Source organism: Humulus lupulus, chromosome 5 (genome assembly GCF_963169125.1).
Source record: "Humulus lupulus chromosome 5, drHumLupu1.1, whole genome shotgun sequence".
NCBI lineage: Eukaryota > Viridiplantae > Streptophyta > Magnoliopsida > Rosales > Cannabaceae > Humulus > Humulus lupulus.
The window spans coordinates 34,719,119-34,732,406 of NC_084797.1; the positions used below are offsets into that span (position 1 = coordinate 34,719,119).

Below are 13,288 nucleotides of genomic sequence, written 5' to 3' on the forward strand. Positions count from 1 at the left end.
ATAATCTATTGATATCACTCCTAAGTTTAAAAACTAGAACAAACATAAATTTATACAAAAATAAATAAATTATTTAATTATAATAAAATATTTATTTAAAATTTATATGACATTAATATAAATTTAATAAAAATAATTAAAAAATTCTATAAATAAAACTAAAAAAATATATATATTTTGTTTGTATCTGTATAAATATATATATATAATATATTTATGTGGATAGTTAGGAAATAAGAAGCATTGGAGGTAGGACACGTGGAGTGATATTTTGATTGCCAAAAAATGATAAAAAGAGTCGCTTTACAGCGTGGCCCCCCACACAAAGATTCCTTCATCCACACGAAACGAAAGAATCTCAAAGAGACATCTTCTCCTGATAATGATAAAAATCCACTCTATCCTTAATACGATGTCGTTTAACTACACTCAAAACAATCGTTATTTCTATTTGTGAGTTGTTTTGTCTTGTGACCGAATCTGAGCTGTCTTTGCTTATTTATTTATTTCTTATTATTTATTTGGGGGAAATGGTTGCACGTGGCTTTCATATAATCGTTGTCTTTTACTATTAGTACTGTCAAAATTATTTTATATATATTACATTGAGTAAGCTATAAATCATAGTTTTGTTATTTAGCCAATATATGTATTTATAAACCAAATATATTAGCTACCAAATGAGTAGAGCAAATAAAAATCATTCCTTTGGTAACTTTTCCATAATAATGTCAAGAAACTTGAGCAATTTATGCTGATTTAAAAATGAAGTACTGGATTGTTAAAAAAAATGAAGTACTGGGTCCAATCCAAAGCACAAGGTGGAAACAACAAAGCAATCCAATATAGAAAGAAAAGAAACTATAGTCCAAAAACCCTATTAAATTATTAGCCGTATCATCATAACAAAAGAAGGTATTTACAGGCATAAAGTTTTTAATAAATGACCCTTTTTTTTATTATCATTATTATTCCAGGAAAAATACCAATAAATAAATGATCAAATGGGGGGCCCATACAGCGTGGCAACTCAGGGTTGGCTTACTTGTACCAACCATCCAGCTAGATCAGCCAAGTTTTGATTTCAAATAACAGTTACCTTCACTTCAACTATAATATCCCAACCAACTCTCTCTCTCTCCCTAATTCACTATTTCCTTCTTTGCTTTGGAATTTATTGGAATTATAATTATTATTATTATTATCATCACTAGCTTAGCTTTTTATTTATTTTTATTGATAAGTTCAAGGACTTTCTTTTCTTCCATTTTCTATTAGCTTTTAGCTTAGTTTTCTAAGACCATTATGGCAGAGGAAGAGGCCAAGAAGATAGAATCCGAATCTCCGTCGGAGCCTCCACCAGCTCCGGCTCCGGCTCCGGAAGAGAAGCCCATCCCCGAAGAAGCTCCCAAAGATGAAACCCAGGAGAAAGCTGTGATTCCACCACCTCCTGCTGAGGACAAGCCTGATGAGTCCAAAGCTCTTGTTGTTGTTGAGACTCTTGAGACTAGTAATTCTTCTGACTTCAAATCTTACTTTGTTATATGTTTAAAAGGAAAAAAAAGAAAAGTACTTTGCTGTCTGTTTGGCTGGAAAGAAAAGAAAAGAAAATCTCTCTCTCTCTTTCCTTCTTTGAAGAAAAAAAAAAGGATTAGTTGGTGTTTTAAGTCCAACCCCAGTAAAGGGTACGGTCTTATATTTATGACTAGAACGGTTTTGAAGTGGTACTTCTGCAAAAGTATTATATTCCCTGAAGTTTGTTGCTTTAGTTATCTACATGTGAAATCATAAAACTATAATAAAATTTAAGGTGAATTATATTAATTTGTTATATTTATTTACATATTTGTGTTAAACTTTTTGCACCTTGGAATGAATTGCTTGTTTTATAAGATTAAAAAATTATTTGATTGTATCATTTTCACCTTTTCTTTTTGTCATAGAGGACTAGATTTTGAAATCAAATATTAATATTAAATTTCAGTTTTTCTGTCCTTAAATAAGCATAGTTATGCAGTTGTACATGGTACAATTAGCAGAGAGATATGTATATTATAAATATATTATTGTAAAAGACATTAATTTGTTCTTCCCCTTTCTAATCTGTTATATTTTCTTAACAGAGGCATCTGATTCTGGCATAGAGAAAAGTAGCAGTGAGGGTTCTATCAACCGAGGTAAAGTAAACTTAGATTTCCATTCCCTTTATTTATTTATCTTTTTTAAGAATAATATAACTGTTTTGATATTAACTTTTGCTCTTTTTTTTTCTTAAGATGCTGTGCTTGCAAGGGTTGCCACAGAGAAAAGGTTGTCTCTTATCAAGGCATGGGAAGAAAGTGAAAAGTCCAAGGCAGAGAACAAGTAAGAGTTTTCTTCACCTTTTTTTAGTAACTTTTTCCTTTAATGGCTAATGGTTACTTTGTTTTTGCTTGCTCTGGTTCATGAACTTGGCCAATGGCATAGCCAGTAGTTAAATAACTCAATGACATTAAGTTCTTTGTTCTCTGAATCTATGAGCTAGGTACTCGAGTCTTATTAGACCATCTTATTTATTTAAGTATTACTAGTAAAGAGTTGCCTAAAATCTGATATCAATTTGGCTGATGCCTCGTTACTATGAAATTTTTTGGTGATGTTGAGCAGAGCCCAGAAGAAGTTATCTTCCATTGGAGCATGGGAAAATAGCAAGAAAGCATCTGTGGAAGCTCAGTTGAAGAAGATTGAGGTAAAAAACAAGTCAATTCATTCTGTCGTGCATAAACTTGCGAAGACTAGAATAGGTTTAATTAAAACAATTATAGTGAACAATGACATTTGACATTCAAAATTGAGATTATAAAACAATCTTTTGCTTTTGCTTTTGCTTTTTCTTTTTATTTTTTGAACTGGCTTGTAAGTGTCATTAATATATCTATACATGAATGAGCAGGAGGATTTGGAGAGGAAAAAGGCAGAATATGTGGAAAAATTGAAAAACAAGATGGCTTTGATCCACAAGGATGCAGAGGAAAGAAAGGCAACCATTGAGGCGAAGCGCGGAGAAGATCTTCTCAAGGCAGAGGAGACGGCTGCAAAATACCGCGCTACTGGAACTGCTCCAAAGAAGCTCCTTGGTTGTTTCTAATTATTTATTTGTCTGTTTTCTTCTTGGCTCGCGTTCTTTTGGATAATTCAGATGTTGTTGTTTTCTACAGATGGTACATTGGTTTCAAATTAGTTTGTGTGCATAAGTGTTGTATTTGTGTGTATAGACGTTTGGGGGGAAAAAAAAGTGTAATTTATTTGTGAAAGATGACGTTTTTTCATTGTAGTTATTGAACTTGTGAAAGTTATGATGTTCAAGATCTAGAATTTGTTACATTCACATTGAATTTATTATTATAAACAATTCTATCCTGCTAAAATGGTTTTTTCTTGTGAACCCCCCCTTCCTCTCCCTTCTTTCATAGAAAATTAACAATATATTGAGTAAAAAGTTCTGCGTATAAATATACATATGTATGTAGATGTATAGAAACCTTATACTCTGATGAAATTTCTTCTGAAGTAAATATTTTCTATTTAGTTCATTTCATGGCGAAACTAAAACACACAGCAAGAAAGAACTTCATTTAACAGACTTCTAAACATTAGAAATTTAGAAGTTCTTGTATTACTTTTAGTAACCTAAACATATATTTCCTAAGTTCCCTAATATGTAAGTAATGAAAGTTAATTATCTAGCACAGAAGATAGCCTAATGAACTAAAACAAAAGAGGGTTATCAGGTGATCTGTCAAGGGAGATGGCAAAACCATCTTCATTTTCTTGAAAGAAATCCAAATCATAGCCAACTGGGGAATCTAGCAGCATATCTGAAACCGTACTAGTAAAATCAGAAAAGTCACAAAGGCTGGACGAGTTCGAATCGGTGATCGGTTTATAGCCATCTCTTTCTTGTTGAATTATATTAGTTGAGTTGCTGTTCTTTATGTTTCCTGCTTGTATAGGAACACTAGAACTTGACCCGAATTTCGCAGTGGAAGTTATTTCAGGTTCATTGCTTTGGTACATGTCTCCATCTTTTGGTTTGATCTCGCGAAACGATTTTCCAATGTCTGAATTCCACAGTTGGAGGTAGCGATCTGCCATCTTATTAGGCGATGAGCTAAGTTGTGATGATTCCGTAGACAGTCTCAGCTCAGCTTCTACTCTAGCACTCTCCCATTGTATCATGTGGCGAGTCACATTAGATAATTGATCCTTGATATGGCTTGGATTATCATATTGACATAAAAGCAAGTTCTCTTGGAGATTTTCTGCCAAGCAAATGGCACGCTTCTTCAAATGAGTGTTCCAATAGTTCTTTATCTCATTGTCTGTTCTTCCTGGAAGTTGAGATGCTATGACAGCCCACCTTCGGTCAAAATTGAAAGAAATAGTTCGTTAGGTCCTTTATTATCAATAGCAGCCTATGAAAACTCAATTACAACAAATATCTTCAAAGATAGACCGTATTAGAAAATACCCTTTTGAGAATATATTGTAGAAAGTGCTATGACACACAATAGTTGGCTGAGCACATAAGAAAATTCTCAAGTAATAGGAATTGAATATGCATGTAAAAGGAGTCATTTTGTACTCTTAAAAGTAGTGATCCCTGTCTACTACTTGTGGGGTTGAAATTCTGCTATGTTTGTTTGTCACAGCATGTATACATTAATCCAAAAGAAAAAGAAAAAAGAAAAAAGAAAAGGTATAAAAGATAAAGAAAGCATTGAAAAGAGTGGAATATCGTTATTACCTGTTACCAAACATGGCATGAAGTTGGATTATAGTGTTCTCTTCTTCCTGAGAGAAGGGACCACGCTTAATACCAGGGCGAAGATAATTTGTCCATCGAAGCCGACAACTTTTTCCACATCGAAGTAAACCTGAACAAGTCAGATTATGTTTGTTTATATCTCTATACAATTTTAAATAAAAGAACCAAAAACTATAAAGAAAAGCACAGACCAGCATGCTTAGGAAGAGAACGCCAGGTGCCATGACCATGGCGTTTGATGTAGTTGACCAAGATTTGGTCTTCCTCAGGTGTCCATGCCCCTTTCTTCACTCCACTCTTGTCACAACATGGTATCTTTCCCATCTTTACCTCATTGATTCACACATACTCAGAGGTCTACCAATTTATACATATATATATATATATATATATATTTATAACATTTAATTTTAGTACTGAGAACATAATTCTTGCATTAAATTAACATGTCCCATTACTGCTGGATGGAGTTAATTCTAAAGTTGCCTTTTCTCAAATCTACTTGTACATCTCCCAGGCACACTCTGCTCTGCACTGCCCTGACTCGTTACAGAATTTTACCCCATAAAATTTAATATTATTAATGAATTAACCATTAAAATGGTGTTGTAAGTGGGATACTGTGGTTTTAAGTTTGATTTGCATGTAAGTAAACTTGGGCTCCACTAATAATCATACACATAATGATGGTCTTACAATTACAAAGAGTTAAGAGATTATTATTATATGACATATTTTTACAAGTGGTGTGAGGACTGAAACATAAGTACAAATAGTAGTACTTAGAGAGCTCAGAGGTGGCCATGTCAGGATTCGCCGCCTGCATGCCTGTGTCAATACGCCAATATATAAATCCATTGGCTTTGCCAATAACCCTTCAATGTTTCCTTAAATGCCAATCTTGTCTATTTAATGGGTAGCTTTAACTTTAGGACACTATCACCACACCCACACGGTTAAACTTTCTTTCTCTATTTATTTGTTTCTTTGGGAGAGGAGCAAGTATTGCCTTTGAAATTTAATGAATTAGCCCTTTGATACATAAAACTTTAAGAAAATGAAGAGAGGAAAGGAGTATACTTTAGGTGCTTAAACCAATTTATTCATTATATGTTGAGGTTTTTTTCCCTCTTTTTTGAGCACCTAAAGAATAACTTACACTACTAAAGTTCCTTTCCCCAAGTATTTTTTTACCACTTTGCCCTTTAAAAGCTCTTTCCTTGTTCTTTAAACCCCATATAAATTTGAAGCCACTTGTAACAAAAGTACTAATTAATTTCACAATTTATACTACAACTATATAACATAGTATACACACACATATATATATATGGTGAAGGTAACAATAGTAGGAAGAGTGAGAGAAGGGTTACCTCTTGCACAAGGGCCAAGGTACGTAAATAAGGAAGAGAATGAGAGCTTCTCATTTAACAAGCAACAAGGAGAGTTGATACTCAAAGAAATTTCTAGAGGAGCTTTGCCGCATTCCAAGATGACCATTCGAGTCGATCATCAATATTGCTTCAAGTACATCATTTTAGTATTTATTTTCTCTGTTTTAAGTTTCACATTGCACGAAACTATATGTTTTTTTCATTATATTTCCTCTTCCTTTTTTCTAAGACACGAAAACATCATGTTATATTTATCTTTATGTCCTTTTAATTTGCCAATAAACTTTTATGACCGACATGCCAAATCAATTACAATCAAGTTATAAAAGATATTTGCATAATTGATCATAGTTAAGATAATCCTAAACTAGATGGTTTCTGTATATATAGCACACTAATAATTATAGGAAGAGAAGTAATGGTTTTTGTGTGCATTTACATTTACAAAAATTAAGCTACTTGGTTGAGAATGGAATCGCTTTCATTACCTTGTTCGATTCTTCATATCCAAGAAAGTTAGCTTTTCATTATCTTCAAGATTTGCAAAAGGAGTTTCAGAAGTTCGATTCTAATCTCATTGAGAAAATTACAAGGCCTTATAGCTTTATTGGATTTGGTAAACTCTTTAATAATATTCCAAGTTTTTATATGATATATTTATTATATATATAAGTTCACAAATAAACATATTAATCAACTATCTATGTCCATCCCAAATGTTTGTTTGAACAATTAATGCAAGTTTTTGCAGATAGTGTTATTGTGAATATTAGAAAGCAATACATTGATACAAGAACACAGGCCAACCTATCAAAGCTTAATGCTAATAGAAAACAAGATTTAGATATTGTTACAGAGAACATGACAGAAATCTTAGAGAGAAGGAGAATTTCAGGTGATTAACTTGATGACCCTTAAAACTATTCACAGAACATTATTTTCATAAATAATGATAATTTAACTTACACAGAACATATTGCTCACACATATTACTAATTGATAGAGTTACACGAAATGAAATCATCACCACCATCGACTCCTCGAGTTGTCTCCTCAATATGGGGTTCCTCACATCTTGAGGTAACTTTATTTTCATTATTTGCTGAAGAAGAAAAAAAACTGATAAATGGCCTAGGATATAATATTAATATATGTTAAAATTATCCTTGTTTTGCTTAATTTAATTTAATTTAATTTAATTTTGCTTACATAGGTGATTGCACTGAAATGGACTCCTATTACGATCGTACTTGTCGTTTTGGTTGTTGTTTCTTGGGCCAGCTTGATCATGACAGACAGCATTATAATTTCCAGATATTAGTATCATATGATTTTTTTTTCTTTTCTAAACCACTCTTTGTGGATAATTGGTTTCCTTAATCTCATTAATTCACCCTTAGGCTAATATATAATGTAATGTCATAAGATTAGGGCCTAAGCCCATAATAAATATATACAATACTGAGTAAATTATATTTCATATAAGATTTTTAATATAGTATCCAAAAAAATATGTTTTTTTTTTTTCAGAAAAAGTTAATCTAAACTTTTTTTTTTAAGAATTTTTACTTTTATGGATTTATTTTTACTTTTAATCAAGTTTTATTAATTTGGAAGGATATGTTTGTAATTTGATTATTATTTTTTTAGCTTATTTATTTTTTATATAACTAATTTTATATTAAAATTTTTCTTTAGTTGTTTTGCAATATATTTTTTTAATATGATTTGTGTTTATTATTATTTTTATTTATTATAAATATTTTATCTTTTTTTTTAGATTGTACATTTCTTTTTTCAAATATTAGGTAAGGTAACCAGTTACTTGATTAATTTTTGACAATTATGAAGAAAAAAAATCATAGAGCTAGGTTAAATAACATGTTCTAGGAGGAGTAAACAATTACCCTAAGAGGAGTAACTTTCTGTCATAAGAGAGGTAACAAGTTACCATAAGAGGGGTCACAGGTTACTCATATTAAATATGAAAAGAAACATCAAATTTGAATGAAAAAGAGGAAGAACACTTCATTAAAAAATGAAGAAAAAGTAACTATGATTTTAGTAACATAGGTAACCAGTTACCATAAAGAACCCAGAAATATACACACACATCAGAACATGAAGGTAACATGTTACCCTCAGAAATATACACACAAAGAACGGGAAAATAACCAGTTACCCCCAAAAATATACACACAAAGAACGGGTTTGTGTGGCTAGGGTTTGGACTCAAGTTTCAGCATAAGAGTTTATGCAATGTTAATTACCATAGTACCCCTCTTTTTGCTGATATGTTTTTGTTTAATTCTGACTTCCTATATGTGATTAGTTTTCTCATAAATTGAGTTTTTGTTAATAATTTTTTCCATACAAATTAGGAAAAGTTAGTTCCCTTATTTTTGCAAAGTAATGGCTAAAAAGCCATATTTATGAAAAAATATAGGCCATATACAATTAACTTGATACCCCCTCAAGTTGGGGCATGGAGATCACAAATGCCCAACTTGTGAAGTAAATACAAAAACATGCGCTTGCCAAGAGCCTTGGTGAAGATATCAGCAAGCTGATCATCAATGGAGACATGAGTGGTAGAGATAATGCCATCACGAATGGCATCACGAACATAATGACAATCAACTTCAATATTCTTGGTACGCTCATGGAAGACAGGATTTTGAGCAATGTAGAGTGCCGATTGACTGTCACAGTATAAGCGAATGGCTGGCGAATGAGAGACACCCAAACTTGCAACCAAAGCTTTAAGCCATTTCAACTCTGAAGTGACAGCCGCCATGGAACGATACTCGACCTCAACAGAAGACTATGACACTCTGTGTTGTTTCTTTATCTTCCAAGAAATCTGGGAAGAACCAAGAAAAACTATCAAACTAGTAAGAGACCGTCGAGTCAAAGGACAAGTGGCCCAATTAGAATCACACCAACCGACAAAGATAACTCACAATCAGTGCGAAGAAGAATGCCTTGGCCTAGACACCCTTTTAAGTGGTGAAATGTGTGAAGCATCGCATCCCAATGATCTTGACGAGGTTATTGCATAAACTGAGCCAAGATATGAACTGTATAAACCAAGTCAGGTGTGAAGGATAAGTAAATTAGACGACCCACAAGGCGTCTATACCTTTCGGGATCAACGAGCAAAGGTCCTTTGGCTAGAGCCAACATGTGATACCCCCAACAAACCAGCTTTGGCAATAATATCAAGAGTGTATTTTTATTGGCATAAGAAAATTCCCTCTGAACTCCGAGCAACTTCAATGCCAAGAAAATATTTCAGCACACCCAAATTTTTCATATGAAAACACTCATGTAAATAGGCTGAAACGATCAACATCGGAAGCATCATTACCATAAATAATCAGATCATCAACATACACAAGGACATTAAGTTGAACCGATCCTTGATGTAGAGTAAACAAAGAGTAATCTGAATAGGACTAAAGGAAACCATAAGTCTTCAAAGAAGTAGCTAACTTAGCAAACCAACACCGCGGAGCCTGTAAACTGTACAAAGACTTCTTGAGACGGCACACTAAACCAAGAGTGTGAACATCGAAGACGGGAGGAAGTTTCATGTAAACTTCGTCATCAAGATCACCATGCAGAAACGCATTATGAACATCCATCTGATGCAAAGCTCAATTCTTGATCGCTGCAACTGCTAAGAAGGCACGAATAGTGACCATTTTCGCAACGGGAGAAAAAGTTTCATTATAATCAACCCCCTCAATTTGATGATTGCAAAAAATAACAAGACGAGCCTTAAGACGCTCAACTTGCCCATCCGCGTGATATTTGATTTTGTATACCCTTTTAGAACCAAGAGTCTTTTTATGAGGAGGTAAAACTGTCATTTGTCAGGTACCATTAGCTTCTAAAACAACAATTTCTTTGTGCATAGCCTCGCACCAACCTTCATCTTGCATAGCTTCTTTAAAAGAACGAGGCTCAATGCCTTCAGTGATAGCTGCACGAAAAACACGACGTCGTGGAGAAAACTTATGACAATTCAGATAATGTGCTATGGGGTAAGAAGTACCTGAGGAGCTGGTAGAAGACGATGAACATGCATATGGACTTGAAGATTGTACAGTGTGGGTAGCAAAATCAAAGGGACACTTATCCCGTAACCCGCACCCTAAGACATCCGAGGACGCAGGAGGAGACACAAGTGCAGGGGGCACACGAGGCGATGTGGGATTGATAACTCTAGGAATTATAGTTATTTTTATGCTTTTAAACTTATTTTTTTTTATCAAGGAAGAGTGATTTGTGTTGTTTTGTAGTAGTTTTATTGTGTTTTTATTAAATATTAATTAAAGTAGGATAATATTAAATAGCATAGTAAAGCTGAGAAAATCTCTAAAATAATGTTGGTTTATTATCTTGATAGGTGGTCTTTGAGTTGGAGCAATTTGAAAAAGAATTGAAGTGTGAAGTGGAATCAGAATTTGAGGAATGTTGTGGCATTGCTGCAGTATCGCATCCTGACAGCTACTCTATTTTGAGGGTCCACGTGTGAAGCTTCTATTTTTGGTCTCTAACTTATTTTTTTTATTAACTTAATTGGGCTGAAATTAATTGATAAAAGAATATTTGGGCTTTAGTTGTATCTTGGTCCATCTGTGGTAAAGAGGACAAAAATCAATTAAAAGAAAAGAGGCCCACGTGACTAAGGAAGGAGGCTGACCTAAATGCAGTGATGGTCTTCTTTTCTAAGGGGGATATACACAACTGGTAGAGGAAGAAATACCCAGCCGCCTGGTGCATTTGAAGATACCCATTTTTGGCAGCCATTAAGGTGAAGGCAAAAGGAGAGAGGAAGGAGAAAAGGAAGGAAAAGCAAGAAGACAAAGTCACTTGAGACATCAATTTGGCTTGAATTTCTTACCTTTATTTATATTTTCTTTCAATTTATTCTCTAAAATTCAGATTATGGATTGTTATTATTTGGGTGTTTTTGAGATTATGAGTATGAGCTAAACTATAAATAGCTAGGATAATTAGAACTCTAATATGTGACTGTCTTGACAATTTTATATTGATGCTTATGCAATTTGATATTTATTCATTCAAATATTTATCATGGTTAATGCTTGCTATTGATTGATCACCTTTAGTAGGTAATTGAGTTAATTTTTAATTCTGAAAAGGTTGAAATTAATTGACACACAATTTGAATGGTGCATGCTTGAACTCTTTGAATTCAAGATTGTAGTGATATAGACATATATTATTACCATGCATAGTCTTATGGAATTGATGCTTGAATTAAATCATTGAAATTGAATTAGCATAGACATATGTGATTTAATTAAAATATTAGAATCATAGTTCTTTGATGAAAGCCTATGAAAATTAACTAAAATTATGGGTTAATAGACCACCGGTTGCTGCAGCATCAGTCCAGCATCAGTGTCAGAGTTGCATATTAGGGGGATAATTATTCTAGTTGCCATCATATAATTTGTCACTCCTTGAATTAATTTTCCTGAGTTATTTCTTTCATTTGTCTGCATTTAATTAGTATTTAATTACTTAGTCCTTAGACCACAATCTTTTTAATTAATTTTAGTGCTTTTAAATCATTTTGTTAGAACTTAGTTTCACAATTAAAACTTAAGAAAACAGTCCTTATGGATACGATGTCTAGTACTTGTTACTATATTACTTGTTGTTGACAGTGTACACTTGAACTTAGCTTTATTTTACGCAACAAATTTTTGGCATCGTTGCCGAGGATTGTTTAAAGTCATATATTGTGAAATTAAGTATATCACAATTTGGTTTTTTTTTTTTTTGTGCTAACTTGGGTGATTCTCGTGCAATTTCAGTTTTACACGATGTATGAACGAGAATCAATACCCTGAACTACTTCCCATTGATCCCGAAATCGAGCGAACATTTAGAAGAAGGTGAAAGATACAAAAATCAAAAAGGGGAGTAGTGGTGATGGATGCTGAGAAAGGAGCTCAACAGGGAACTGCTCAAAGGGAAGCAAATCAAGCAGGAGCTGCTCAAGAGAGAGTAGCTCAAGAGAGAGTAGTTCAAGGGGGAGTAGCTGCCAATAATGGGCAAAATGCAGTGATTGTGGCTGATGATAGATATCGTGATATTAGGAAATATGCTTTCCCCCTCTTCAATGAGCTCAATCCGGGCATCATTAGACTAGAAATCCAGACTACACAGTTTGAGTTGAAGCTCGTTATGTTCCAAATGCTTCAAACTGTGGGCTAGTTCAGTGGGATGTCAACAGAGGATCCTCATCTTCATCTTCGATTGTTCATTGAAGTGAGTGATTCATTCAAGCTGCCCCAGAGTTACAGAGGATGCATTGAGACTAAAGTTGTTCCCATACTCCTTGAGAGACAGAGCTAGAGCTTAGTTGAACTCTTTGCCATTTGATTATGTGACTACTTGGCAAGAGTTGGTTGAGCGATTTTTGATGAAGTATTTCCCTCCCACTAAGAATGCCAAGCTCCGCAACGAAATTACTTCATTTCAGCAACTTGATGAAGAATATTTATATGAGGCATGGGAACGATTTAAGGAGTTTTTGCGCAAATACCCTCATTATGGCATTCATCATTGCATCCATATGGAGACATTTTATAATGGTTCAAACGCCCATACTAGAATGGTAGTTGATGCTTCGGCAAATTGGGCTCTTCTTGCTAAGTCCTATAATGAGGCATATGAAATCCTTGAGAGGATATCCAGCAAAAACTATCAGTGGCCCACTACTAGATCAGCTACAGGTAGAAAGGTGGCTGGTATTCATGAGGTAGATGCCATCACTTCTTTGGCAGCCCAAGTTTCCTCTATTTCGAATATGCTCAAGACAATGAACATGGGGATGAATCATTCAATGGGGCAGCCTATGGGGACACAAATGGAGCCCATGGAGAACATTTCTTGTGCGTATTGTGGTGAGGGTCATGTTGGATTAGCTTATACAGGATCTTTATTTATTTTCATGTATATATAATATTAAACAAATTAATACGAGATAGCCTAAAACATGTTTCTAAAATTGGATTCAAAGAGAAACAAAGAATAGAATACT

At 33.8% G+C, this 13,288-nt stretch overlaps 3 protein-coding genes and 1 non-coding gene across 4 annotated transcripts; 2 read left to right on the forward strand and 2 right to left on the reverse strand.

The window, feature by feature from the left end:
* The first annotated feature begins 1,132 nt into the window (after positions 1-1,132).
* LOC133834741 (remorin-like) lies at positions 1,133-3,363 on the forward strand. The gene is made up of 5 exons (XM_062264449.1): positions 1,133-1,510; positions 2,124-2,177; positions 2,277-2,364; positions 2,647-2,728; positions 2,933-3,363. Exons 1-5 carry the CDS (start codon positions 1,306-1,308, stop codon positions 3,125-3,127), a joined length of 624 nt encoding a protein of 207 aa, XP_062120433.1. The 5' UTR covers positions 1,133-1,305; the 3' UTR covers positions 3,128-3,363.
* Positions 3,258-5,131, reverse strand: LOC133834740 (transcription factor MYB17-like). Its single transcript, XM_062264448.1, has 3 exons — positions 4,999-5,131; positions 4,787-4,916; positions 3,258-4,399 (listed from the first exon to the last, which is right to left on the reverse strand). The coding sequence occupies exons 1-3, from the start codon at positions 5,129-5,131 to the stop codon at positions 3,748-3,750; spliced, it is 915 nt and encodes a 304-aa protein (XP_062120432.1). The 3' UTR covers positions 3,258-3,747.
* Positions 5,132-6,104: 973 nt separating this feature from the next.
* On the forward strand, positions 6,105-7,904 carry LOC133780353 (25.3 kDa vesicle transport protein SEC22-1). The gene is made up of 5 exons (XM_062220146.1): positions 6,105-6,334; positions 6,657-6,817; positions 6,953-7,096; positions 7,205-7,281; positions 7,415-7,904. Exons 1-5 carry the CDS (start codon positions 6,138-6,140, stop codon positions 7,520-7,522), a joined length of 687 nt encoding a protein of 228 aa, XP_062076130.1. The 5' UTR covers positions 6,105-6,137; the 3' UTR covers positions 7,523-7,904.
* Positions 7,905-12,697: 4,793 nt separating this feature from the next.
* On the reverse strand, positions 12,698-12,804 carry LOC133780863 (small nucleolar RNA R71). The gene has a single exon (XR_009869672.1). It is a non-coding gene; the product is annotated as a small nucleolar RNA R71 (small nucleolar RNA).
* Positions 12,805-13,288: the final 484 nt, after the last annotated feature.